The 27,263-nt window shown below is 47.6% G+C and overlaps 1 protein-coding gene across 1 annotated transcript in view; it reads left to right on the top strand.

Moving 5' to 3' along the window:
- The window catches only part of ABTB3 (ankyrin repeat and BTB domain containing 3), a 270,479-nt gene that overhangs the window by 209,043 nt on the left and 34,173 nt on the right, over nucleotides 1-27,263 (top strand). Inside the window, exons 5-6 of the mRNA XM_090272559.1 lie at nucleotides 23,126-23,291; nucleotides 25,360-25,449. Coding sequence (XP_090128685.1) covers nucleotides 23,126-23,291; nucleotides 25,360-25,449 — 256 coding nt within the window. The remainder of the gene's footprint in view (nucleotides 1-23,125; nucleotides 23,292-25,359; nucleotides 25,450-27,263) is intronic.

Raw genomic sequence — 27,263 nt, 5'->3', positions numbered from 1 at the left:
GTGCATTCATCTATCACAACAAGAGATTTGTATTCCTTACTTGTCTCCTTCAATCCCTAAAGCAGTCCCTTCAGGGTTAGTGTCATCTACCCCTGTTACAGATTAGGAAGCTGTTGGTAGGACAGCTCATACGTGGAGGTGCCAAGGATGAGATCTGTGTGGCTCATTATCCAAAGCCCATCCTCTGCCCACCTGACTCCTGCTTCCCCTTTCCCTGGTGTGGTATTCAACCTGCAGGCTCACTCCCACCACCCTTCCTCACTGCCTCAGGTCCAACCTGGGATGACTGTGACACTAGCTATCCTTGCAGCAAGCCTGGGGCTGCGGGATGGCAAGAAAAGTAAGATGTTTTCTTAGCTCTTGCTGACAAAGTACTCCTTGTTTTTCATTCTCTCAGGAGATGCCATGGCATACAGGTTAGGAGCCTGGGCCCCAGAGTCCCATTGCCTGGGTTCAAATCCCACTGCCATGGGTAATTAGTTGTACAACCTTGGGCAAGCTAGTTAGCCTCTCTGGACCTTAGTTTCCCTACCCGATACATGGACATAATAATAGCAGCTCCCTTTGGAGCTTGGTGCAGGCAGGAAGTAGGATCGTGAACATGAAGCACCTACACAGACAATGCCTGAGAGGAAGTGCTTACCACCTGGTCTTCGTTGTTAGCTAGTATGTCCCCAAATATATAGACCTGGCTCCTACCTAGGCATCGCTTTATATTCTTAAAAGCTTTTAACCCTTTTTCATGTGGGCGTCCTAAACAAACACTGTTGTTATCCAGGAAAGTAATGCTGTCCCATTTTACAGAGGAAGAAATCAAGGCCCCGCAAGATTAGATAATTCTCCCAACATCACATAGATATTAAGTGACAGAATTAGGAACCAGGTATCAAACCCAGACATCCAGAGATATAATCCATTTTTCTGGTCCCCTCCCTAGACCTAGACTCAGCCCTCTGGGAAGACGCTGAGAACCCTCACCCAGAGGCTTCTAATCCTTATCATAATTCCACAGACTGTGCAGGAGCGTCAAGGGCCACTGTCTTCTCTCTGTCCATCCTCCAACATGGAGCTTCCATTACATGGTCTAGTGATCAAGTGTGTGTCCTTCTGACAGTCATACCAAGGAGTTCAGTTTCAGCACTGTCCAGTCTGAGGCCTCGGCGCTGGTGTTCGGGTCAGAGCGTGATCTCCCTGCGGGCCACAGCGCCTTTCAGAGCTGGGCAACAGCGGAAGTCAGTTCCATGCCAGTCTCTAGGCTATTTTTGGTCATATGTGTCTCCATTCTTGACTCATTTGTCTCCAGAAGGGTGATTTGTGTATAGAAAATATCCTAGTTGATTGTTCCAGCTGCATTTTCAAGTTCAGAAATCACTTTTAAAGAGGAAACTAAAATACAGGATTTCATTAGCTTTCCTAACAAGTATAAACTTACAAGTTCTACTAATTAGACTAAATTCAGCACATGAAAAGATGAATGAGGGTTTTTTTAGAGTACCTGTTTTTTCAGTCTAGGCAACATACAGCTATATCTGTACATATATTATCTAGTCTCATTTACTGTGACGTGACGTTGAAATTACTTTCTCCAGTTTGCAGGTAACAGGATCAAAGAAGTTTTGTGCATGCAGATATTCTTACTCTGCACCATGAACTAACTAGCTTCATGGTATTATCCCATTTTACAGATAGGAAAGCTGAGGCTAATTAAGGTTGTGGAACTTGTCCAAGGTCACACAGTTACTATGAGGCAGACGAGGCCTAGAATGGAGATCTTGGCATGTGGAGGTAAAAAATACAGTCTCCCTGTCTCTCTACTCTCCCAGACATTTAACTTCTTTGAAGTTCCCAGACCGGCTCCTAGTTCTGAGTCAGTCAGAGCTGAGCTCCTCTTTCTAAATAAACAGCCCTAGAAGAGTAGGGGTAGTTTGGCAGTCTCACAAGCGTAGGAACTTGGAACTTGGTGTCGAGACTAGAGTGTCAGTGACTGTTAGCACGTATAATTACCTACCAGTTGGCGGAGGTTCCCTGATGGGAAGCAGCCGGACAGAGCCACCAGAGGCGGGAGTCCCAGGTCTGATGCTAGTGCTGCCATTGATTTTCAGAGTGACCTTGGTCAAAGGCTGTGCGATTTCTGCTTTGGTCTTTATCCGGCTACGGTAAAGCCTCACTGTGGTGATCAGATTTATTCAAAAGGAATACCATTTGATGTGGCTGCACTTCGTAAGGGGTGACCCATTTATTCATCCTTAATTAAGACATCAGATCATCTAAACCAGGGAAATTTGGCCTTTTTGGCTCCCCCCCACCCCCGTCCTTTGGGAGGTGGGGAGGGGCAGTAGACTAAGAGAAAACAAATGGCAGGGTTTGCACTTTTTTTTTTTTAATTAATTGGTTTTGAAACATTTTAGAAACATAAGGTGTAAATACTGTTGTTTTTCCCATATTTGTAAGAGACAGTTTTTCTGCTTCAAAGCAAGACTGTGTTAAAATAATAGTAGTAAGAGATATTCCCAGGTCCCATCTTAGCTGATAAAAGGCACCTACCCCCAGGATTTGGGGGTTGTTAGAACCATGAGCTCCCTCCAGGAAATGATCAGTCGTTTTGCAGGTGTTTCTTAAATTCAAACCAGATTTTGAGCTGTCCCAGTGTGGCTAAGTTTGGGGGGTGTTAAGGTGCAAACAGTACTAGAATGGGACTCAGGAGACCTAGGTCATTACATTCTTTCCTTCATTCTTTCATTATGTTTATTGAGCACCTACTAAGGACCAAACCCCACACTGGATGCTGTCCCCTGGGTCTGCTGCTGTCTAGAAAGTGACTTTAGGCAAGTCACTCCACCCATCTCACAGGGCTAGGTTCATCCCCTGTGAAGATGGGGGTGATGACTGCTTTATGGGATGAGGAACCTCAGTGTAGAGGGTCATGTGTGAATTTAATAAATTGCATCACTGTTTGATCTGCTACTTTTAACCCTTCCCAGCTCTCCTGGGCACCTTTTGAGATTTTGCTATTACATTAGTACTTGTCCTAAAATTCTGGTTCCTCGTACGTAGCCCTGTAATGACAGCTGAAAGTTTGGGTTCATTCACCAAGTATGTATGGGGTGTAAAGAATGGCCCACCAGGCCCTGTGTGGGCCACAGGGATACCAAGTCAGGAAAGAACTGGCCGCTGCCCAGAAATGCCACAGCATCTGGTGGCTGCCAAGTCACGTAGGAGACAGGCCTTATGCTCTTGGGGCTGCTGGCTCTTGTTCCTATAAACCAGCAGTTTTCAGCCAGCATGCTACAGGAATTTTTAAAACATGCCATACCTGACCCTTTAGTCAGGGGCACTGACCTCTTTCCCTTAGGGTGTCAAAAAAAAAAAAAAAAAAGACAACAGCCAAAACAATAGCCGTCCAGTGTGAATGAATCAAAATTATACCTATTTTTTGTCAGATCAGCAAAAAAAAAATTGTTTTTGCTGTGCTGCAGAACTTTAGTAACTAGTTTATGTGTGCCATGACATGAAAAAGATTGAAAATCATTGCCATAAATATCCATGGCCCTTTAAAAAGAGGATCACCCGAATGAAGGGAATTCCAGCCCTCGGTTTCAGAAGGTGGGATGCTTGCCCCGGCCAGGTGGCTCCGTTGGTTGGAACATCATCCTGTACACCAAATGGCTGTGGGTTTGATTCCCAGTCAGGGCACATACCTAAGTTGCAGGTTCGATCCCCGGTTGGGACGTATACCAGAGGCAACCAACTGATGTTTCTCTCTCACATCCATGTCTCTTTCTCTTCTCTCTCTCTCTCTCTCTCTCTCTCTCTCTCTCTCTCTCTCTCTCTCTCTCTCCCTCTCCCTCTCTCTCTCTCTCTCTCATCAATAAACATATCCTCAGGTGAGGATTTTTTAAAAAAGCAAGATGCTCTGCATCCGTTATTTGCCTCATCTAGATGGAGCCAGGTCTTGTTCTGGGCTCAGAAGAGAAGGAGTCCCTGCTGAAGAGACACAGACAATAAACAATAGTGAACAGATAAATGAGCAAGATAATTTCAGAGTATGAGCTCTACCCAAGGTAGGCGTGAGGTAGAGAAGAATCAGGGAGGGAGGGGTGTTCAGAGAGTACCTCAGGACCTGGGAGAGGAAGAGTCAGTGTCACGCTGCTGCTTTGGAGGCATATGTGGTGTCCTGGCCAGGGGCTCATGGAAGAGACTGGGGGTGGGAGATCTTGAACCACAGCCCTACCAGCCATTTCCCTTGGTCATGTCTGCCTTGACCCCTCAACTCAGACCTGGGAACTCCCCACTCACCTGCCGAGGCAGAGCACCTGGGCCTAGGCATGGCTCTGTGGGGCCCTGGAAAGCTCCCAGCCTCTCAGAGTGGGAATCACTCTGTCCTCTCCCTTTGAGTGCCCTTGTCCTTGGTTGGCTCCAGACAAGTCCCACAGCTCCTCATGGCCTCTTCAGCTGGACGGCCACAGAAGTGCCACCATGGACATCAGCCCCTTCTTCACCTCCAGAGTGGACATAAAGTCTATGCCACCAGCCCCATGGTGACCCCGCGGAGCTGCTGCCTGCCGCCCCCGCTCTGAGGGCAATGCATTAGCACCTCCTGGAAGACAGGAAAATGCCCTCTCCCTGATCCCAGGAGAGTCACTTTGGGGCTCAGCTGTCCTCCTCTGAAGGTGTCAGGGACAGGGCACGGAGCCTGCTCCCGAAGCCGACCTGGCAAGGCAGCCCTGCACTTCTCAGGTTCATACCAAACACCTCCTTACTGTGTGGAGGGCAGGCAGAAGGGTTAAAATAATTTCTGACAAAAAATCTGGTAAATGCTCTAATATAAGGCAACCAAGGTCCAGATCTGGGAGAACTAGAAATGCAAGAGGTACCGTGTGGTCTGAGTCCCGAAGAATATCCAGATTTATCGGGTAGAGAAGGTGAACAGAGGAGAGGAAGGGGAAGGCGTTAGAAAAAGCTGTCCACCCAGAAGGAACCACCTATGCAAAGGCCGCAGAGGGGGATGTGCATTGGAAGAAATATAAGAACTTCAAGCCCAGAGCATGGAGTTCAACCAGCTCGGCTCTGAGTGTGTGGGCCAGGCCCTGGTGTGGAAAGTTCAGCTGAATTCAGCCCGGGGAAGGTCTTTTATGCCATCCGAAAGAATTCTGACTATATCCTTCAGGAGGTGGGGGTTGTCACAGATTATTAAGCAGGGAATTGACATCGGATTTGTATTTTAGAAAGAGGGGCTGGTGGTGGCATGGAAAATGGGCAGGGACAGGTCCTGGAGTCAAGAAGCTATTGCAGGAATCTGGGTGAGAGACAAGGACAGCTGGACTAAGACAGAAGCCTTGGGGACAGAACGATGGGGAGGATGCTAGAGAAACAGAAAATTGAAGCAGCAGGACTTGGTGACAAATGTGGGAGGGAGGGAGGGCTGGGGGGAGGCTAGTGTTTTGTGGGGCCATATAATTATGTTATGTATTTAACATAGATTAGGCAGCCCTGGATGTATTTCACCACACTTTTTAAAAATGGCCCCGGCATTGTTATCAAGTGAAAGAGATCACACAGACTAGCGTATGAAGTGTCACCCTGTGTGATATGGACACATGTGTATTTGCTGTCCGTACCTAGACTGTCTCCGGGAGCGTAGATATGACGCTGGTAACCAGAGTCGAATCTGAGAAGGGGAATTGGAAAACTGGGCGTATCGGTTCCCTGGGGCAGCTCCAACAAAGTACTGCAGACTGGATTGCTGAAAACAACAGACGTTTGTAGTCTTATAGTTGTGGAGGCTAGAAGTTCAAAATCAGCAGGGCCATACTCTGTGGCAAACCTCTAGGGGAGGATCCTTCTTTGTCTCTTCCCACTTCTGGTGGCCCCAGACATTCCTTGGCTTGTGGTTGCATCACTCCGATCTCCGCCTCCTTCTTCCCATGGCCTTCTTCCCCCTGCGTCTCAGTCCACGTTTCCCTCTTCTTACAAGGACACGGGTCATATTGGATTAGGACCCACCTAATAACCTCATCTTAATTTGATACAAATTTGATACAAAGACTCTATTCCCAAGTGAAGTTACATTCAGAGGAGTGGGAATTAGGATTTCCACACATTTTTTAGGGCACATAATTCAACCCCACACACTGGGGGACAGAGATGGGAGGGGGCCTTACCTGATGGTTGGATTTTGTAGCCTGTGCATGAGATACCTATTCCCTTTACCAAATATTTATGTTAAAGCGACTCTGAGGTTCCTTTCTCGAGAGAGTGTGTAGCTAAGGATGCTTTTAACAAGTACAGGACAATGACAATGCAGGAAAAGTAATCACAGGCTCGGTTTTTTTTTTAGTGGAACATGCTGTCCCACTTGATTGTCCACGGAAATGAGAGAGTCTGTGTCAGGCTTCTCTGTCGGAGAAGAGTTGCCAGGGGATTAATTAAGTGCTCGCCCTCTTGTCTAATTAGAGAGGAAGCAGATCACAGGGGTTAGGAGTGCAGGCCTTACAGCCCAACAGCCTGGCTTCAGATCCTGGCATGACCATTCATTCCCTGTGTGACCTTAGGCAAATCAGTCACTTCTCTGGGCCTCAGTGTCTGTGCCTGTAAAATGGGGGCAATAATATGCCCATCTGATAAGGTTGTGGGAAGGATTAAGTGCAACAGTAAATGCCAACCATTTAGCACCATGTAGCATGTAAACCAGGTAGCACACTTGTCTCTATTACAGTGACAGGCTATTGTCTCATAGTAAGTGCATATTATATATTAGAGATGATTCTTAATCCCTGCCTCCCCTGTACCCCTACCCCCGACCAAGAAGCTCAGCTCCTTCTGGTTTCCTGTGAGGGAGGCGGGAAAAACTCTCTTGAAGAGATGAGGTGAAGCACCATCGGGGATATGGTCTGTAGCCCAGGCTGAGGTCGGATGTGTCTTGGCTCTTGTCCCCCCGCCCCTGCCCAATGCAGGAAGAGAATCCCCTGGGGCTGACTGGCTTGGGGACCACTGACCCCCATTCCCAGTGGCTCTAGGATTCCTCTGGATGACTCAGTTTGATAATTTCTCTAAAGCGTTAGCTTTGCAAAACCATCATTGGCTGGAGTCCCGAACCGTGTCCAAAGCAATTGAGTGTCCATCACCAGCTGCATTTAACTACATCTTACATGGCATTTGGGGCTCACTTCCAAATTAGGTCTTCCGATCCAGGCTGGCACGCTGAGGGCATGTCGTGGGTCATATGGGATTTGGCTTTCAGAGAAGTAGGGTTCTTTTTCCTTTCCTTTTTTTTTTTGTTGTTTGTTTGTTTTTTGGTTCACTCTTGAGTCTTCAATTTCTGCCCAAGGAGTTTATTTACTCCTCTGCAACCTTAGATGGGGTCACTAGCAGAAGGAAAAGATGTATAGACACAAATATGGCCCCTGATTGGCAGAGCCTTGTCTCAAGTGAGCAGAGGTTAGGGGGCATAGAATATTCCAGAAGGAAGAGTCATAGCCTGCACTTTATCTCAGCAGATGGCTTCCTTCTCTTTTTAGGGCTAGGGCAGAAATGAATTTCCTTGATCATGGGGCCCGCCACCGAGCCTGGCACATAGTTGCGACCCAATAAGTACTTGTTGAATGACTAAATGATGCAGAACGCTATTACTGTTTGGTGATACTGTAAGTAAACAGACTAAGACTTCTCCTGGACTAATAGAGATGCAATGAGGCTTCAACATGGAGACATAGGCAGGTGAGGTTCAGGAGTGGGACTTAGAAGAAAGGTCTTCACTAAACAGGCTGTTAGGGGAAATATGGCAAACAGGTGGCCTTTGAAGTCATGAGTGTGAACGCGATTGTTCAGGGGACAGACTGGTGGGGAGGCATCATCATGAGTTGAAGGAAGGGGAGTCCCGCATAAGAGAAAAGCCCAAGGAAAGGGAGGTAGCAGCAACCAAGGGAACCAAGATGGAGAGGGGCCACCAGAGTCCAAGGCTGCCACAGCCCCGGCAAAGATGCAGACAGAAAGGAGCCGCCAGTCTTGGCCATGAGAGGCCATCGGCGCCCTGTGCGGCAGCAGTTCCAACACCCTGATGTGGGTGGAAACCAGATTGCAGGCGAGAGACAGTTTGCCAACACTTGGAATCTGTTCTGAACTTCCAAAGTGTTAAAAGCAAAACAGAAACACATTGTGTACTTACAGCAACACAGAGAACTACATCTTCAATGGCAATTAGGGCTTCCTAGGCAAGCTGGCAGGTGGAGGGGATGCCGTGGGCCATATGGGATTTGTGGCTTCCAGAGGAGTGAGCTTTTTTTTTTTTTTTTTCCCACTCTTGGTCTGTTAAATTTCCTCTCAAGGTGTTTATTTACTCATCTACCAGCAAACCTCCCAAACTCCAGTTAAAAATATTAGTTACACGGGAACATTACCTTCCCTTAGCAATTAGTCAGGCAACCAGGACTTACTACAAAGCCATGTGCTCAGAACAAAGGGCTTCATTCACAGCCATGCCAAAGGTGCTTTGGGTGACCATGAAGGCGTGAGTCCCATCCTTCAAAAAGTTTCTGGTCATCACAAGTGAACTTACCTTCCAGCAGGTCATTAAATCATCAGACTGGATGATCTCCAAAGTCCCTTCTAGAGCGGAAGATTATTTGATTTTGTGTTCTGATGTTAATATGCTGTTAAATGGTAAAAGCACTTTTACCTATGGGAGAACCTGAGGCATGTAGCAGGTAAAGGAAGTAAGTGGAGCTGCAGTTCATGCCCTCTCCTGTATCTTACAAGATAATAGAGGGAACTAACAACCAGAAACGTGCGTGGACCAGAACTCTCCTGGATGCTTCTCAGGCTCTGCTCCATTCAATTATCCTCCAACCGTGTGAGGAACTGAATTTCCTTTTCACACCTGAGGACACCGGGGCTCCGGGAGGTCAGGAGACCTACTACGTATGGTCCCATGGAGAATGTGCCCCCATCTTGGATTTGAACCCGGTCTATCTGACTCCACAGCCCAAGTTCTCTCTACTAAAAAAAAGTAGCCCCAATCAAAGAATCAACATTGGAAAATGTGAAAGTAACTTCTGAACAAGGCCCACAGATTCAACGTGACAGGCTCAGCCCACAGCCTCGGCTCGTCTGAGGAGTTTGCATGCATGTCAGCCCCCTGTCCATCTAGCATGGTCACCGTTGTCCAGTGCCAAAGATCCCTGTGAAGACTTAACGTAGAAATATTCTGGAAAATACATGAAAAGGGCTCCACCTCGCTAGTAGTAATCCTGGAAATGCAGTCCGAATCACACCCAGTGTATGTTTCATACCCATTAAATTGGCAAAAAATTAAAAGTCTGATGATAGAACTCTTGAACAAAGACATAGAATAGTGAGAACTCTTAAACACCACAGGAGAGGATTCTGAATCCTCCAAGGAAACCTGAAAACACCTAATTGTATTTGCAGGCCTATACCCTAGAGAAACTTCCATATGCAAATGAGAAAGACATGTACTAAGATGTTCATAGATGCAGCGTTTGTAATAGCAAAAGAAAAAAGAAAAAGAAGAGATAAATAAATTATGGTATGCTCATACTTGGAATTCCAAGTAACAATGAAAATAAGTGAACTAGATCTACATGCTGTTTATACAGCTGAGTCCCAGCAGCATAATATTGTGCAGGGAAAAAAAGCAAGTTGAGGCAAGATTTGTGTAGTACGCTAACATTTACATAAAGTTTACCAACATGCAAGACGGTCCATGTATTATTAGAAATTCATAAAAGTAGTGAAAAGTATAAAGCATGCAGAGGAATGATAAAGGTCCAATTCAGGAGAGATGATAATCTCAAGAAGGCAAAAGAGATAATGGAGTCAGAAGCGGGGGACAGAGCCTTTGTATTGAAATGCTTTACTTTTTCAGCTGGGTTGGGTACTGAGCAGATAGGAGGTCAGTGTTTTACTCTTATTTTATGTGTGCCTCAAATAATTCATTAACAATAAAAGTTATTTAGCCAGTGTTAGCAACAGCACATTCAGAAGGCCAGTTCTGGGATACTGATAGGCATTATTTAAAATAAGTGTTGAGTAGTTCAACAAATTTGGGAAACACTGGCTTAAATAAAATAAAATCGGCTTTTAAATAAAATCAGTGCTTTTAACACCCTGTGGTTCTTGTACATCTTGAAGAGAATGTCATCCTATTTAAATATCCTACCATAGATCACACCCTGGCTGGTTTGGCTCAGTGGATTGAGCGTCGGCCTGCGAGCTAAGTGTCGCTGGTTCGATCTTCCAGTCAGGGCACATCAGAGAAGGAAAACTCTGACTCCAAAAAACCTCCGCTGCCTTGCGGCATACCTCTTCAGGGGAAAGGCTAAGGGAGTAAACCCCGACAGAAAATCCGGAGCCGGAGTCCCTAAGGCGGTTTGACGTTGTAGTCAACACCGGCAACTCCTGCGGCGCACCTGAAGCCAAGCTGTATTGACTCCGTCTTTCCCTTGGACCCTTCAGCTGTGAAGAGAGGGGGGGGTCTGCTGCATGGGCAACAGCAGACCCTCCATATCACCCTGCCCAGGCTCTGTAGCTTCAGCTTCACTGGAGAGGATACTCCAGCGTCATCGCAAGATGTCGATTCAACACAGGAGGAGACAGATACCGTGTCACTCCCGAGTCGGACTGCACAGCCATTCTCGGCGGTGCAGATAGACTCTTAAGAAGCTACACCATCGTCTCTCGAGGCTCTGTAGCTTCAGCTTCATTGGAGAGGACACTCCAGCGTCATCACAAGATGTCGATTCAACACGGGAGGAGACAGATACCGTGTCACTCCCGAGTCGGACTGCACAACCATTCTTGGCGGTGCAGATAGACTCTTAAGAAGCTACACCATCGTCTCTCGAGACGGACGGCCGCCGCCGACGACCATAGATCAGGGGTCCGCAAACTGTAACTGCCTGCTACCTGTTTTTGTAAAGAAAGTTGAACAGGTGCCAGGTAGCCACGCCTATTTGTTTCGTATTGTTTATGGCTGCTTGCACACTACAGTGGCAGAGCGGAGCTATGACAGACTGTATGGCCCACAAAGCCTAACATATTTACTATTTGGCCCTTTACAGAAAAAAAACATTTGTGGACCTGTTACAGGGCATTTTATGGGACTGGTGTTACTAGGAATGCATTTGGGGTCTATAACACGAAAATATCAGGAATTGCACATCAGGAATTGGTATGTTTATTTGTGAAAATTGTTGAAAAGCACAAGTCTTTCTAGACTTCCTCGCAAGATGGTGTGTGTGTTCATCTTTGAATCTCCACCACCCAGCACAGTAGCCAGCATATAATTACTGACTCCTATGTGCTTCCCTGAATTGATTTCAACTGAAAAACCATTTGTGGAATGGATTAACTAAGATATAGCTTCATTAGCTGTAATGGACAGGCAAAATACCTGTGGCAGGATAAGGCAGGAGTTTCAATTTCTCGCTCATGTAATAACCCACATATAGGCAGTCCTGGGCTACTACGGCAGCTCCAAGACCCAGGCACCTTCCCTCTTGTTGTTCTGTCGACCCTTAGGTGACACCTTGCTCTGCGTGGCCCAATACGGCTGACCACCCCACCACCATCACCACCAGCACCAAAACTACATCTATCTAGTGGGAAAAGGGAAAAGTAGGACAGGACATGCCCCAGAGGTTGTGCACATACTTTTCTCTCACTCCCCGTTGGTCAGCACTTAATCATATGGTCATGTCTAGCTGCAAGGGAACCTGGGAAATGTAGTCTTTAACTGGGCAGCCATGTACCAGGCTAAAAATTCAGGTCCTACAATCCACAAAAGAGATAAATGATTCTGGAGGACAACAACCAATCCCTGCCAGAAAGGGATATACATTAAGGACTTGCCAAAATCAGGGGTGACTCCTTTTTCTAAGGATAGGCCTTATTTTCAACTCTTAAAATAAGCCGTGTTGTTGAAGCCAGAGATGTGTAATACTGCTTCATTATTTTCGACTCAAAATAACATGACAACAGAGTCAGATATGAACAGACTAGTTTCAGTCTGCTGGGTGTCGGTAGCCCTTGCATTGGAGCAGACCCAGAATTTCTGATGTGGGAGAAGGCAAACGCCATAGGTTTTGCCACTAACTGGGCATTTACTTATAAGGAAGAGAAAGGTTCCAGGCCTCTTAGGATCTCTCGTAAGGCAGAGAAGATTGGCTGAGAGGAGGCTGTGGAATCACCCTTTGTTTACCTTGTCCAAGGACGGTTTAATGAGCTGGCTCTTTTCTGTGCTTTAGCAGCGTCGCTGAACAGCAAGTGGGCACAATTTGTGGACAAAGATTTCTCCTAGGAACTTCGCAAGCATTACATGTTCCATTTGCTGCAATAATATAACGTTTTTCTTTTTTCCTTAAGGAAGCGGCACAGGGATCTTGGTGTGACTTGCTTCAGCACCACAGTCTCAATTTGTTCATCTTTTTGATACCCCAAAGAAAAGGGAAAACATCAGTTTGAGGACTTGAAGCCCGTGTAAGGGAATTTGGCTTTCTTGGAAAAATAAGTTGAAGAGAGAGCAGAGTCGTGGGGGAGGGGAGGAGACCTGCATTCGATTTAGGCCCAGGTTAAGCCATTTCACGATTCATTTCTGAAGGCACCATTTTATTGTCATGCTTACAGAATCCTGTGATGGGAACTGCTTGATGCAAGAGATGATGCGAAAAAAAAAATTGTATTACCCTCCAACAGGGTTTCTCAACCTCTGCACTGCTGACATAGGGGCTTGATAATTCTGGGGGTTGGGGGGAGCTGTCCTGTGCATTTGTAGGATGTTCAGCAGCATCCCCCACTTCTGCCTACTAGATGCCAGTAGCACCTCCATAGCTGTGAGAGCCAAAAGTGTCTCCAGACATTGGCAAATGTCCCGTGGGTGACAAAACCACCTCTGGTTGAGAACCACTGTCCTATACAAACTTGAAGGTATCCAGAGAGAGATTTGCTAAACGACTTCAGAAGAAAATATGGGTTCTGCTCCGACATGCATCTGTGGCCCCTCCGATGAGTTAGCCCTTCTCAGGCTTCCAGTCTGCTGGTCTCAAGACGGTCAGGAGTTGAGCTGTGTGCTTCCTTTCTGCACTGACGTTCTGGGATTCTGCGAGTCAGAAGCTGTTAAGTGGCACTTGTCTCCAGGATACCACTATACAATTTGAAGGAAAGCAGAATACAGAGGAGAGGATTTGAACGGAGAGGCACAGCATGCAGGCAGGCAGGAAAGCCGGGGGTTGGGTGGGGGGTGATTGCCTAGGGATTGGGAAGCAGGCCTTGTTGGCTGGAATGGTGAGAAAGATGAAATGGTTGAGAGATGGGAAACTTTCCAAAGGGGTAATTGCAAGAGAGCCTTGAATTTGGAGCCTGTGGTTGGGAATTTATATTTGTTTGGCACCCAGCCCAGGAACCTGGCACCTGGTGCTTACCCAGGCGGTGGCTGAATAGAATCTCTGCAAACATGGAGGCCTTTGGTAGCACAGAGAGGCAGTGGAGCGGGGTGGTAGGAGCAGGGCCCCAGCTCCAGCCTACCTGGTTCCGATCTCGGTTCTACTACTTGCAGGCTGTCTGACCCAGGGCAAGTTTCTTAGCCTCTCTGTGCTGCAGTTTTCTCTTCTGAAAGATGCAGATCGCTTTTCTAGGATCAGAGTGAGGTTTAGATAAGATCGTATAGGTGAATGAGTGTGTGTGTGTGTGTGTGTGTGTGTGTGTGTGGTATGCTCGGTCACCGATATGTATAGGTTTTGTGTGTGTGTGTTTGCATATATGTAAAATCAGAAGAGTTCCTGGCACACAATAAATGCTACTATATATTTTGCTATTATTATTATTTATTATTATTATTAAACCAACAAAATATTTTGGGTAGGGAAGCACTCAGTGTTCCTGGCACACTGTTTGACTTACAATAGGTGATCCGAATGGCTGCTTTTTACAGTTTCCTAATTTCTAGGGAATATAATCTCTAGCTGGACAGCCACGTGTCCAGCCGAGAGTCCGCAGAGGCAGGCGACTGTGTATTACTGTAAGGAGAAAGTGGAGAATGGGTCCTAGGGTGTAGTGAGCACTTGCTGCCATGCATGTCTTTCTGAGGTGATCCTCTTGGTCACAGTAATAAGTGTCTGTTATGAAATAAGAGCAAAAACAGAGAAGCTGAAGTGTTGGGATGGAGTAAGAGAGAAAAGCTGTTGCATAGGGAAGATTAGTACGTGAGCACCAGAAAGCACGTCACAAACTCTGAGATGGTCCGTGCTTGATGAGCCAACACCCCCATTTTATAGTTGAGGAAACTGAAGCTGTCCTTGGAAGTGTGAACTTAGCCAAGGTCACACAGCTAATGGGAGGTAAGCCACGACGAACCGCTGGCCCTTCTCCTACCTTACCCGGTGGCTTTCAGACCTGTTCTGTAGGCCCCTGTTCTGTAGGGTTCCTCCTTCCTGGCAAGGTTTGGAGATGGCCTCAGAATCCTCCTTAACACTGTACTTCAATCAGCCATACCAGGGGATCAGACTTGGCCCCCAAGGAGCCTGCTTTCCATCCCTGGTTTAAGTGTTGTTTCTCAGCCAACACAATGTTACCCCAAGTCCCTGAAGAGGTAGTGGGGGTGTTGCCTGCCTGTAACATTTCTCCTGCATTTCAGATGACTCACACAGGTCCCCATCTTCTAGAAATCCGGTCTATGCCAGTACCACACCCCCCATATTCTCTAGGTTCATGCCACCTTCAAAGAGTGCCTCCAGTGTAGCAAGAAAAAATTCATATGCGTTACCTCACTAAAACCTCAACACATGGGTGCTGCTGTCCCACTTTATAGATGAGAAAGTGGGAGCCTAGAGAGAGATGGGGGGACTTGCCCAGGGTTATGCTGCGAGGGAATAGGCTGTGTTGGCTTATACGTCCACACCAGTGGTTTTCCTGCCGTCCTTCGGTGAGTTTCTTGAGTACCCAGATACATGAAATCAGAATTTGTGTCTGCTGCTGGATATCATAAATCTCTCCAGTCTGCCCACAGAGAGATATGGGAGGCTGGCAACTTGATCCTTAAGTACTGTTGGGAGTTAGCGTTGTACTCTCATTTTTCTCCCCTGGGCACCTGCATTTTCAATTACTGAGTCACCTACGTAGCCAACCAGGTTGCTTAATATCCTTCTCCACGACAGCCCAGGAGGGCGACGCCCATGTCGGGCTCACTGGGTGCTGGACTCCAGAGCTGACCTGGGGCCTGGCCTGCAGCTGGCGCTCCTGTGTGGGAATTAATACATCGTGGCACTTCCCTTTGCCTCTGAGCTTCTTTAGGGCAGAACCCTCATCCCGTTGGCTTCTCTGTGTCCCCAGTGTGTGGCATGTAGCAGACATTTGATAACATGAGGTTCTGTGGAATTGGGCAGGGACAATGTGGGAATACACACAAACCCAAGTCTTATACTTAAGCCTGGACTTTGAGAGGAGACAGGTCTGGGTTGAAATGGAAGGAGAAGGAACCCAGCGACTTTAGGGCAAGCTACTTAATCCCTCTCAGGCTCTGTTTCCTCATCTGTGAAGTGTGGGTGCTGAAGCTTGCCTTTTGGGGTTCCTATGAAGGTCTAAGGAAGATGGGAGCATGGGCCCAGGAGTCAGCCTGTCTGGATTGAATGCCAGCCCCACCGCCTGTGAGCTGTGTGACCGTGGGCAAGTGATGTAACCTCCATGCCTCAGGTTCTTCATCTGTGAAATGAAGAGAACAGGGCCCAGTGCATGGGGTTCTTCTGAGGATAAGGTGGGCTATTCCATGGGAAATGCTTGGCACATGGAAAGCTATTGATAGGTGTCATGCATTATTATTATTATTATTATTATTATTATTATTATTATTATTATTATTATTATTCTATAGTGTGTTAGGGAAACTGTAAATACTTCTATGTCTCTGATCATCGCTAACATCTTTATTCTGTTCCAAGGCAACTAATCTGCCCACTAGCCTTGGGAAACCAAATCATGGGTCGCAAGGGCCCAGGCAGCAGAGTGGGGCTGCTTCCCCTCCTAGCCATCCCCACGACAGCCAAGCACCTCAGCCTACGTCCTGTGGCGGTGGGCTCCAGCATCTTCTTTGTGAGTAGGGCAAGTGGCCGCTCCCCTACACTGCCCCCCTGGCTGACCCACAGCAGCTGTCCCTGCAAGGGGCCTTGGAAGTTGCTCTGTCCCAAGTTGCCAGCCTGCTGGTGAGACCCGGATGAACGAGACCAGAAACAAATGGAAAGGGATGTGAGGAGCAGTGGGAACAACAGCAGAGAGGGCCCATCTCCAGAACTGCTTGGGAACAAGAAAGACTGCTGGGGACTCACAGTGTGTGTGGTTGAAAAAGGGGGGGGGGGGGGCGGGGGAAGGGGACTCCCAGATGGCCTGATTAAATCCCTGAGAAGAGGACCTACAATTAGAAAATAATGGTATAGCAATAAGTATGCATTTCATGTATTGGGCAATTATCACACTGTGCTGAGTGGTTCCAATGTAGGATCTGCTTTAATCCTCTCACAGATACGGACAGTCAGTATGACTGTTGTCATCTGTGTTTTGCAGAGAAACTATACAGAAGCTCAGAGAGGTTAAGTTACCAGTACTTTCCCGAGGTAGCAAGTAAGAAGCCAGACGGGGATGGGAACTCTGGTCTGGGACTCGGCTCTCTCTGCTCTGGGGTGCACAGGCTCTGGTGTCAGACACGCAGGCCTGAGCCGCACTTTCCTTGCCAACAGAATGGGAGTAATAATAACAACAGCAGCTCCTTCAAGGAGAGGACCACTTGAAATGCGGGAAATTGAGCACTTGGCAGAGTGCCTGGCACCTAATGAGCCTGCCAAAAAGGGCAGCTTTTTATCACTGATGAGGAAGGTCGTGGTGTGGGAACTGTTTAGGCCTTTGGGGGCACAGATCCGGAGCCATGTGTGAGGAATCCCTTTGAAGCCCAGAAATTGCCAGCACATCACTGAGAACTGGGCTATGCAGAGCAGTTAGCGGGACACACTCTGGAGAGCCAGACCACCTCGGTTCAAATCCTGACTCCTACTTATTAGCTGTGTGACAATGAGCAGGTTCATTAACCTCTCTGTGCCCCGTTCTCCTTATCTGTACAATAGGTTAATAATAATAATGCCCTCTTCATAGAGTTATCACGAGAATCAAACAATATCTATAAAAAACTCATAATATGCCTGGTACACAGTAAATGCTAAGTGTCTGTTAAATAAGTCAAACATGTAATGTTAGTGTTGCTATTTCACATGTGAGAAAAATAAGTGAGATTAAGTAACCTGTACAGCGTTGCCCGAGTGATGAAGCCAGGCGGTCTGGCTGCCGAGCCTGCGCCCTCGCTACCGTCAAGTGGAGTCAGTGAGCAGGGAGCTGGGGAGCTGCCGGTGTCTGGCGCCAGTGGAGTCAGGATTGGTCCTGTGGAGGGGTGCGGGGGAGGAAGAGGGGCTGGAAGCCTGGCTGGGCAGCCCTCCGAACCCTGAGAGGCTCTGCCCTTTTGTGCTTGTTGGACTCTTCCAGAAACTGCTTTCATCAAGCGTGACTCCCATTCCCCTCCCTCCGCAACCTCTGTCATCACTTAGTGTGCTTACGAAACCCCCTGAGGGCCAGGGTCTCCCCACCAGGAAAAAACCCGCCTTTACCCTGGTGGAATGTGTTAGACACGGTGTCTAATTGGAGATCTTGAGAAGCGCTTTTACTACAATGTTCATTTATTTTTAACTTCTTTCTTCTGTTGATTTTAGAGAGGGGGGAGGGGAGGAAGAGAGGGAGAGAAACATCAATGTGAGAGAGAAACATCAATCGGTTGGTTGCCTCTTGTCCACACCCTGACTGGGGACCGAACCTGCAACCCAGGCATGTGCCCAGACCAGGACTGGAACCAGCGACCTTTCGTTTTGCAGGATAACGCCCAACGAACTGAGCCGCATGGGCCAGGGCCTTGTAATGTTCTTTAGTCTCTGTGTCTCTGTATTTGCTTCTTCTAAATAGAATACATTCTCTCCAAACAGTTTGCACCTAGCTTTGTCATTTATAATAACGATTACGATACGAAATCTTTAACACTTATTGAGAGCTATGTGCTAAACTCTGTACTCTTCTAAGCCCTGTACATGGATTATCTCATTTAATCTGCACTCACGATCTTAGTAGGAAGGTTTTATGATTGAACTCATTTTACAGATGAGAAAACTGAACAACAAAGAGGTTAAGTCACTTGCCCCAAGATCACAAAGCCTCTCAATAGCAGAGCTGGGAACCAGAGATTATGCTCATAACTTCTATGCTAGCTTTAAAAATTAACAAATGAATAAAATGGGCCTGGAGCCCTACCAGCTTGTGTTTGTCACTCAGAGCACATCGAGAGGTCAGCAGAATGCACCAGCTCCTTCCCGCTGGAGGAAAGGCAGCGCTGGCCCTCACTGTACCTCAGGCCTGTAGGCCTCCTGGAAAACATCTTCCTGAAGTGGTGGAAGCTTTTGAGCCAGTCTCTTGGGGCCGGGACCCTTGAGAAATCAGAGAAATTGACCACCTCAGGAGCTGACCTCTTACTGAAATTGATCTGATTTTTTTATGGCCTCTCTGAAAGCCACTGGAAGGGAAAAGCACCGATTTGATCACCTTCTGATGAAGCCCCAGGTAGCTGGCTTAATAGATTTCTACATAAGTAAGTCCTGCACTTAGGAGGGCACGCTCATTTGTCCAGGCCACAGGGGACCCGTTGGTCCTCGGTGGCAGATCCTCCAGAGACTTTCCAGAGCTGGTAAATGGAGCTCTGAGCCGTGCTTGCAGGAATGCTGCAGGAATTAAGATTTTGCGGAGTTCAATTTTCTAACAAACGCAGTTGAACACAAAACCATGTTTTATGGAAAATGTTTCTCACCTGCTTATCTGTTTGCCTCCCTGGGCTGGTAAAATTCAGTAACGAGGACCATCACTCACTTCGTATGACAGAGGGATTCTTGATAAACAGATGTTTCCTGGGGCCTCAGGAATGAATGGTGGGTGGTGTGCATGGCTCACCCATCAGTTACTGCTGTGTGCTTCCGGCATAGGATAGGCACCGGGAGGTGCTCACAAGGGGATGGATGAAACTGGCCTGGAGATGGGCGCACTGGTCAGAGAAACCAGCTCTGGACATGACGTTCAAGCTCATACTTCAGGGGTGAGAAGGGGCCGGCCCTGCAGAGATCCAGGGGAAGGGCATTCCAAGGAGAGGGAAACAGCAGGAGCAAAGTCCTCAAGGAGGAAAGATCTTGGCCTGTTGAAGGGACAGAAGAGGGGAGTTGCTGGAGCAGAGTGAAGAGGAAGGGAAAGGCTGGTGAGCAGGGGGGGACCCTGTAGGTCCTGCGTGGGGAGCTGGAGTCTGTTCTCATTCCACGGGAAGGCACTGAAAGGTCCGGAGCAGGGGCGTAGCATGGTCCTATTTATATCTGAAGCTTCCTCTGGTAGGAAACGAGTTTGGATGGAAGGTGTGCATGGTGACAGCAGGAAGACCAGTTAGGAGGCTACTGCAAATAATCTAGGCAAGACATACTGGTGTTTGGAGCCAGGGTCTGGCCAGTGGAGATGGAGAGAAGTGGATGGATTTGGAATTGTGTGGGGGGTTGGTGTGGATGGCAAAGTCAACAGCTGATGGAATGGGTAAGGGTGTGAGAGAAGGTTCTGGCCTGAGCATCTGGGGCAGGGGGGAAGTGATGCCACTTGTGGAAATGGGATGGCTGGGGACAAGTTCAGAGGGTGGCAGGTAGATGTGTCAGTAAAAAGTTCCTTTTTGGATATACTGATTCTGAGGGTCCGGAGATATCAAAGACATGCGCTGGAGCAAGGCCATTGCCTCTGGGGGCACGCCAGCACCATGGAGAAGTGCCTGGTCTCGCAGAGGCGCATCAGGTCAGCCAGGTGAAATCCTGCCTCGCTGCTTACCGGCTCTGTGACCTGGGAGATGTCCTCATCTCTGGAAAGGGGCTCCTACTCGCAGCTACACTGTGGGCTTGTTGTAAAAATCATATGAATTAACACATGGGAAGAGCTTAGATTCCAATAGTCAGTATTCAAGAAATGTCAGCTTTCTATAACAACAGTTTTTATCCTCATCATCTTAGTAATTTTCTTGCCGTGTGTCTCTTTCTAATTAAAATCAGGGACCTCTCTCGCCGGCAAACACTTCTCCTGATGCTCTTGTGATTAATCTGTTCAGCAGTCTGGGGGCTCAGTGAACAGGGGACCAGGTCTGCGTCTCCCTCCCTCCTCCTTGGCCCCCTTGCATGGTGCCTGCACATAGTAGGTGCTCAGTAACATTTATCCAGTCACATGGAATTCACCTTGACTCCAGAAAAAAAAAAATCTTATTTGAGAGAATCAATCAAGTATTGAGGATAGCAGATAGGAAAGAAGAAATTACAAAACTTGGTGACAATGACGATTCACAGCATCTTTGCTCCTGCGAAGGAGGCCCTTGATTTCACAAAGCAGCCTCACCCGGAATTAAATAGCAGCCTATGGGAAGGAGAGTTCTCCTTACAAGGAGTCGAATGTGATACCTCCCCAGATTTGTGCACACACACCCAGGCAGTACATGTGCAGACCCCCTCTCGCCCCCCGGAAGCCTCAGGACCTTCCCACTGCTCTCACCCCCACTCTCCTGTCCATTTGGCCTGAAGCTTCTTCCTTCACCATTTTCTAGGGAACATCAGTCCTTTAGGTGAAGCCTCATGCCACACCAGAGGTCTCACCTCTTTCCCTGGAGAGAGGTACAATCTACCCTACGGTAGGATCCATGGTCTCCCCTCTCTCCCTTTAGGGTCATGGCAAGTGGCTCTGCCCTGTCCCAGAAAACACAGTTCAATTTCAGATAAACAGTGAATAATGCCTCAGTATAGGTTTGTACCATTTGCTGAAGTATTTTTTATTTGCTGAATCTGGAGCCCTAGCTCTGAGAGTCCCAAGTCCAGAGCCCCATGAACTGGGCCCTAGAGCACAGCCCCCCTTCTGTGCCCCAGAAGTTGTAACCTTGGATGCTGATGCCCAGAGTCCCTCAGCCCTCCCCCACCACCTGGGGAGCTCTTGGGCTTCCCGGAGAGTTTTCCAACAGTATTGGGGCCATCTTTAATCTTGGCATACACGGTCCTGGTCAACTAGGGGCCCCTAAATACCTTTCTTACTTCTTCCCTGGGTTCTCATACACATAGGCTCTTGGACCCTCACTTGACACACAGTTGCTGAAGCATATATGCAGATTAGACCCCCTATCAGCACCAAGCCCAGGGTTCCCCGGACTGTATCTTCACTGCATCAGCTCCCCCTCGTGGCCAGAAGCAAAGCCCTGTCTCCTACTGAGAGCTTAACACATCCTGCCTACTACCACTGGGTTGCTATTTCAGGACAGCCTTCGGCCAAGTCTCCTCTGTCAGCAGAGATGAATGATATATCAGGAACCCAGTGAAGGGTCAAGTACACACACATTCCACCCACTTCCTGAGGCTCTTTGTGGCTCACTCTTCAGGTGCTCTCCCCAGATCCTAGCCTTACTGCTGAGCAGGAGTCTTAGTACCATAAACTTCCTGGAACAATAGTCCCTGTCATTCCCTCCAAGGATAAGAAGGAAGGTAACCACCACCACCACCACCCCCCCACACACACACACATTTAATCCTTCCTTATGCCACTAAGTGGCTTCATTAGAGGCAGGAATGCTGGACATCTGGCTCCCTTCCTTGGTTTCCACTCCCTGAATCAGGAAGAGGAGGAATAGGAACGGGTCGGGGACAGCACTGCCTGCAGCTGATGCAAGCATGTGGTTCACTAGCTTCGGGGCCATGATCTGAGAAATGGGCACCTGCACATAGAGAAGACAGAATCCACGACCTCTGCTCCATCCCAGTGACCACAGCCTTCACTCAGCCCCTTGTCACTTCTGTTTGTCATTGGTGACTTCTTCCATCCATTTAGCGCTAACATGGCTTCCACCTCTAGGGGTGGCTCCCACAAACCCATCCTCCACTCTGTCCCAGCGTCGGCCATCCAATCATACCAGTCCCCTGCCTGCCTAAAAACCTGCAATGGCATTTAAGGATATAGTCTGGAGCCTTAAAAATTGAGTCAGGTTCCCCCGTGATCTAGCCCCACTCCCAGCTCTGGCACTCTGCCTACAAGTTTAGGCTCCAGAAACTGAAACCTTCATCGTTACCCTCACTTCACCTGCCACGTCTCAGCTCTATACTATTGCTCACACCAGCCCTGCTCAGCGTTCTTCTGCCCTTTCTCCTCCTATCATCTTTGTATTTAAGACACAGCTCAGGGGTCACCTCCCCCAGGAAGCCTTGCTGTATCCCCTAGGCTCTATTTGGTGCATGTCTCCAATCCCTCAATCACTGCATTTACCACAGGGGGTTATGGCAACCAGAACCTGTGTCCTCTCCCCTGCCAGGCAGGGGGGGCCCAGGGTAGGGACAATGACATCTTTAGTTCTGTGTCTTCAGTACCTAGAGCAGAGCTTTGTCACAAACAGGTGCTCAATAAATGCTTGGAGATTTGATTCAGTAAACGATTGATGAGTTCCCTGTGAGACCTAAGTAACATCCTGGACAAGCGGAGTTTGCATCACCTTTTGGAATCGTTGATTTTTCTCTCCACCCTTCCCTAACCTCTCACTGTGATGGGGGGGACAGGGTGACACAGCAGATACCCAGATGGGCCCTCCAGACTGCTGTGGTTCACATGCCTGCATCACTGCTTGCTGACTCTGGCCTTGGGCACGTCCTTTATCTGAGTCTGTTTCCCCATGGTGAAGAGAGGCCTAGTGATAGCACTTACCTCTTGGGGTTGTGTGGGATTAAACGAATTAATTCGTGTAACAAGTGTAGCATAGTGCCTATCCCCTAGTAAACAGTCAGGAAATATTAGCCAATGTTATACTTTGCTCAGGACGCTGTGGCAACACGGAGCTCAGGACCGATCCGCCGCAGTTATAAAGGACAAAAGAGCACATTTTAACGGAAGCCTAGAAACAGGCAATGGGCAGAAAAAGCAAAGTGTTCTGGTGCTACCTAACTCTTGTGGCCTTGCAGGACAGCCCCCTGAGGAAGCTGCTGACCATCTCTCCCTTCCTTAGGGCTGACGACTGCTTTTTCGCCTCTCGGAAACTGGATGCAGTGGCCATTGAAGCCAAGTTTAAGCAGGACCTGGGGTTCCGGATGCTGAACTGTGGGCGGACGGACCTGGTGAAGCAGGCGGTGTCTCTCCTGGGGCCCGATGGGATCAACACCATGAGCGAACAGGTACAGGGTCCTCTGGGTGTCTGAACACGCACCCCCCCACCTTCACCAGCGGCACAGCCACATGGCAAGATGGAAACAGCAGGCACTGGGTCGAGGCGCCCCCTACTGGTGACTTACGGGGTTTTTTTTAGTGGGATTTTTTTTTTTTTTTTTTTTTTTTTTTTTAGTTTTTGAAATAAAAATACCCTTGTTCATCATTATAGAAGTTGCACGTGAACATTGCAGCTGAAATGGAAAATAGAGAAAAAATAGACCTATTCCAGAAAGTAAATAATGCCATCACCCGGATAACCATCATATTTATATTTAGTATGTGTCCTTCAAGTTCTTTTTCCAGCATGGTTAAAATTAGTTCTCTGCTGGCCTGTTGCTGCCTCACAGAACAAGTCAAGGCTGATTTTCACCAGACTTTCAGGGTATGTTTAAGAAATGCGGAAGTCATTCTGGGAGCCCCTAGGAGGAACCTCAGAGATAGACAGCTGCCCCCAAGCCCCTGACACTGAGGAACAGTGAAAGGCCAGTGGGTCTGCCAATCAGGGAGACCCCATCAGTTTGAGCCCCAGATGGAAAGTCACAAGGAACAGATGGAGCTGCTTCTCACATGGGCAGTTCCTGCAGCCAGTTCCAGGGAAGGGATAGCAGCTAATAATTTTCTTGAGAAACACCCAGGAGCCCTAATGCACACACACCCAATTTATACTATCTTTTTTTAAAATGGGAATTTATTATATCTTGTTGTTTTTAATATTTTTTTAAAAAGGCAATTTGTAATATTATTTCATATTTTTAACCCCTTTTAATGGCTACTTAAAATAGTCATATTATTTATTCAGTTAACCACACTTGAGTTGCTGGATATTTTAGGTTGTTTATAATAATTACTTATATCAATAATGCTGAGTTAACTAAACTTACACAAATCTTTGTTCAAATCCCTAGTTATTTCATTAGGGAAATTCTTAAAAGTGGAAATACAAACTCATCAACTTTTCTTAAGGTTTTTGATCTCAAATCACTTTTTCCGAGACCGTGTTTCCTTGTACACACCCTCCAACTATATATGTGTTCCCTGTTAATCTGCTTATTGCCTATTTTTCACTGGAGCTTACTGTTTGTCTTTTTTACTCAGAAGAGCTCTTTGCATATTAGGCACATAACCCTTTATTATAATGTGACAAGTGTGTCTCAATTTATTGCTTACCTTTTAATTTTGTTTATGTTTTCCATTTTATGTCCTCAATGCTGTAATGATTTTCCTTTGTGATTTCTTTTATTACTTTTATGCCTAGATGTCTTTTATGGTTTTACTTTTGTCTCTATATCTCTAATCAAACTGGAAATGATTTTAGTAGATGGTGTGAGATAAGGCTCTTCTTACTTGAATATTTCCCCAAATAGCCACCTTCATAACACTGTTGATTGAAAAATCCATGACTTCCTTCTGTAGGCTGTGGTACTTTGTTTGTAATAAGCAGCAGTCATGGGCAAATATGGAATATTTGAAAGCCACTCCTCATTCGCTTGCCTTTTGCTTGTAAATGATAATGTCAAACCAGATGTCAGTGATGGGACCACTATGCTCAGAGGCATCCGATTTCCCTTGACCCCGACCAGCATCTTGTCCAGAGTAAAGATGACACTTGTTCTATTGAGAAGGAGAAAATGTCAAGGAAACGGTGTTTGTCAATTAGATAGCTTAGGGGTTGAGGCTGCAGAATCCAGAAAGTTCCTAAGAGCTGTAAGTTGACATCAACCCTTTGCTTCAGCAAATACTCTTAGGTTTGTTGCACCCTGAGACAGACAGACAAAAATCCTCCAACTTAAGCAACGATAAATGCAAAAAAGGCAATTGATGGTCCGCTCTTGCCTCCATGTTGGTTTTCAAAATATAGAGGATTGTGACCTTATGGTCATAGGGTTGCTTTTGTTTTGTTTTTATTTTTTAAATGCTGGATTTTGAGTACAAACATAGCCTCCTAAACAAAAGTAAGATTTTCCGTTTGTTATCATCAAGTGACACAGCCACCTGGTAAACCTTGTCCGTTCTCTGGTTTCTAACTCACCGCAGGGCATGACCCCCCTGATGTACGCCTGCGTCCGTGGGGACGAGGCGATGGTTCAGATGCTGCTGGATGCCGGAGCTGACCTGAATGTGGAGGTGAGGGTGCAGAGGGCTGCAGGGCCCCTTGGCCTGGCAGTCCCCAGGGGAAGGCGAGCAAAGAGAGGGGGGCTTTTTCTCCCGAGAGCCGCTGCTGAGGGCAGGGCGCTCAGTCCAGCAAATAGGTCAGACCAGCTGATGGGTTTCCACCATCCTGAGGCCTCAGCCCCACCAAACTCCAAGGAGCTGCCAGCATGTATATTTCACTTAAAAACAACCAACAAAGCTACAAAGAGCACCAGCTTTTCGTTGGCTTGGCTGTATGTAGCCTGTGATTCTTAGTGCTAATCCACTCCTTCTGGGACCAGGGCAGAGAGCTCTCCTGAGCCATCAACCCTTTTCCCTCTGCACAGTGCAAAGCTGGACCCCAGAGCTGAGGCGTAGCTCCCCCTCCCCCACCAAACCCTGATTGGCTCACCTGGTTGGCTGAGTTGAAGCCACAGGTCCTAAAGCTAATCGCAAAGCTTCCTTGAGGCAGTGTGCACTAGCAGAAAGCACACCCCCTACAGGCTTTAGAATTTGACCCTGGCGTTCAAATTCTGAAACTATCCGCATCATAGTGGCTTGCTTTTGTGCTTGGGCAATAGTTTAACCTTTCCGAGACTTGGTGTCCCCATCTGCAAAATGGGAGAATAATCACATTCATCTCAGAGAGTTGTTGGAAGAAAGACGGAGAGGACCTGGCATAAGCTTGAGACTCAGTTAACACTGGTTTCCTCCCCTGCCAAGGGTTGTAATAGGTGAACTCATGCTTTTTTGACCATATTCTATGCTGCGGTAAGACATACTCTTTCTGGCAGCCGGATATTGGCAGCCTCAGAGATGGGAAGATGGGCATGCTATCGTCCTCACTCAGCACTCCTGGGAAACCTTTATAGTTCAAAAGTAGGTGCTCTTGTAGTTTTAGTACTGTGGGCTCAGGGGACTGGGTTTTTTTCTTTGGTTTTGAGGTTTTTATATTCATCTGGGGAAAGCAGGCAATAGACATAGTTTGGGATCCATGACCATTTTTGATCATACATGTTTTAGGTATCAGGGATTCCCCCCCCCCCCCCACTTATGAACCCCTGAGTACTATGCAAACCCTACAAAGGCTTCTCAGCTTTGGGTCCTGGTGGGGTTCTCAGGTCCTCCCTAGCCCATCCCGTGGGTCCCAGATCAAGGCTTCCTCCAGCAGGTGATGAGTGAGCTCAACTGCTCTGAACAAAATAGGCATCACAGTGATGTGGCCCCAGGATTGTCTGGGAGAAAAACCACCCTCCAGCTGTGCAGCTGCCTCCCTCGTGGCCAGGGGTGTTTTGAGGTCCCCATAGTGAAAGACCAATATCGGATTGCTTATTCGCACTGTTTCCAGGGAAGTTTTTATGCGCAGTTTCCAGAAACATGAGGGTCTTTGTCCACCAGAAGCCAGCAGAAGAGTGAAATGAGGACGGTGTGGGTGAGCTGTGACGAGATGGTGACATTCCCCCATCAGCTGGGTGGTGGTCTTCCCTGGCTCAAAAGCTTGACGCAGACCTCCCCTTGCCAGGGGGGTGTTGCCACCAAGAATGTCCCACCAAGTTGTGGGTGTAATGGCAGTGGCACCTCATGCTGTCTGACATCCTACAGTTCTCAGAACCACCACCTTTCCTTAAGCAGAAGGAGGAGACAGGCAAGTGAGTTGGCTCACTGTAGCCACCACTGCAGCATCTCCACGGCACCATACAGGTGGTCAGAGGTCATCCATGGAATTGCTTTCAGATGAGAAGCAAAGGCGTCCTTATTCTTCACTACCCCACGTCACTTCCCAAGGCACCTTCTAGGATGTCCTTTGT

Source organism: Furipterus horrens, unplaced genomic scaffold, assembly GCF_987537825.1.
Source record: "Furipterus horrens unplaced genomic scaffold, mFurHor1.1.pri manual_scaffold_4, whole genome shotgun sequence".
NCBI lineage: Eukaryota > Metazoa > Chordata > Mammalia > Chiroptera > Furipteridae > Furipterus > Furipterus horrens.
The sequence above is the reverse complement of the archived record's forward strand: the minus strand, read 5'-3'. Positions and strand labels throughout refer to the sequence as shown.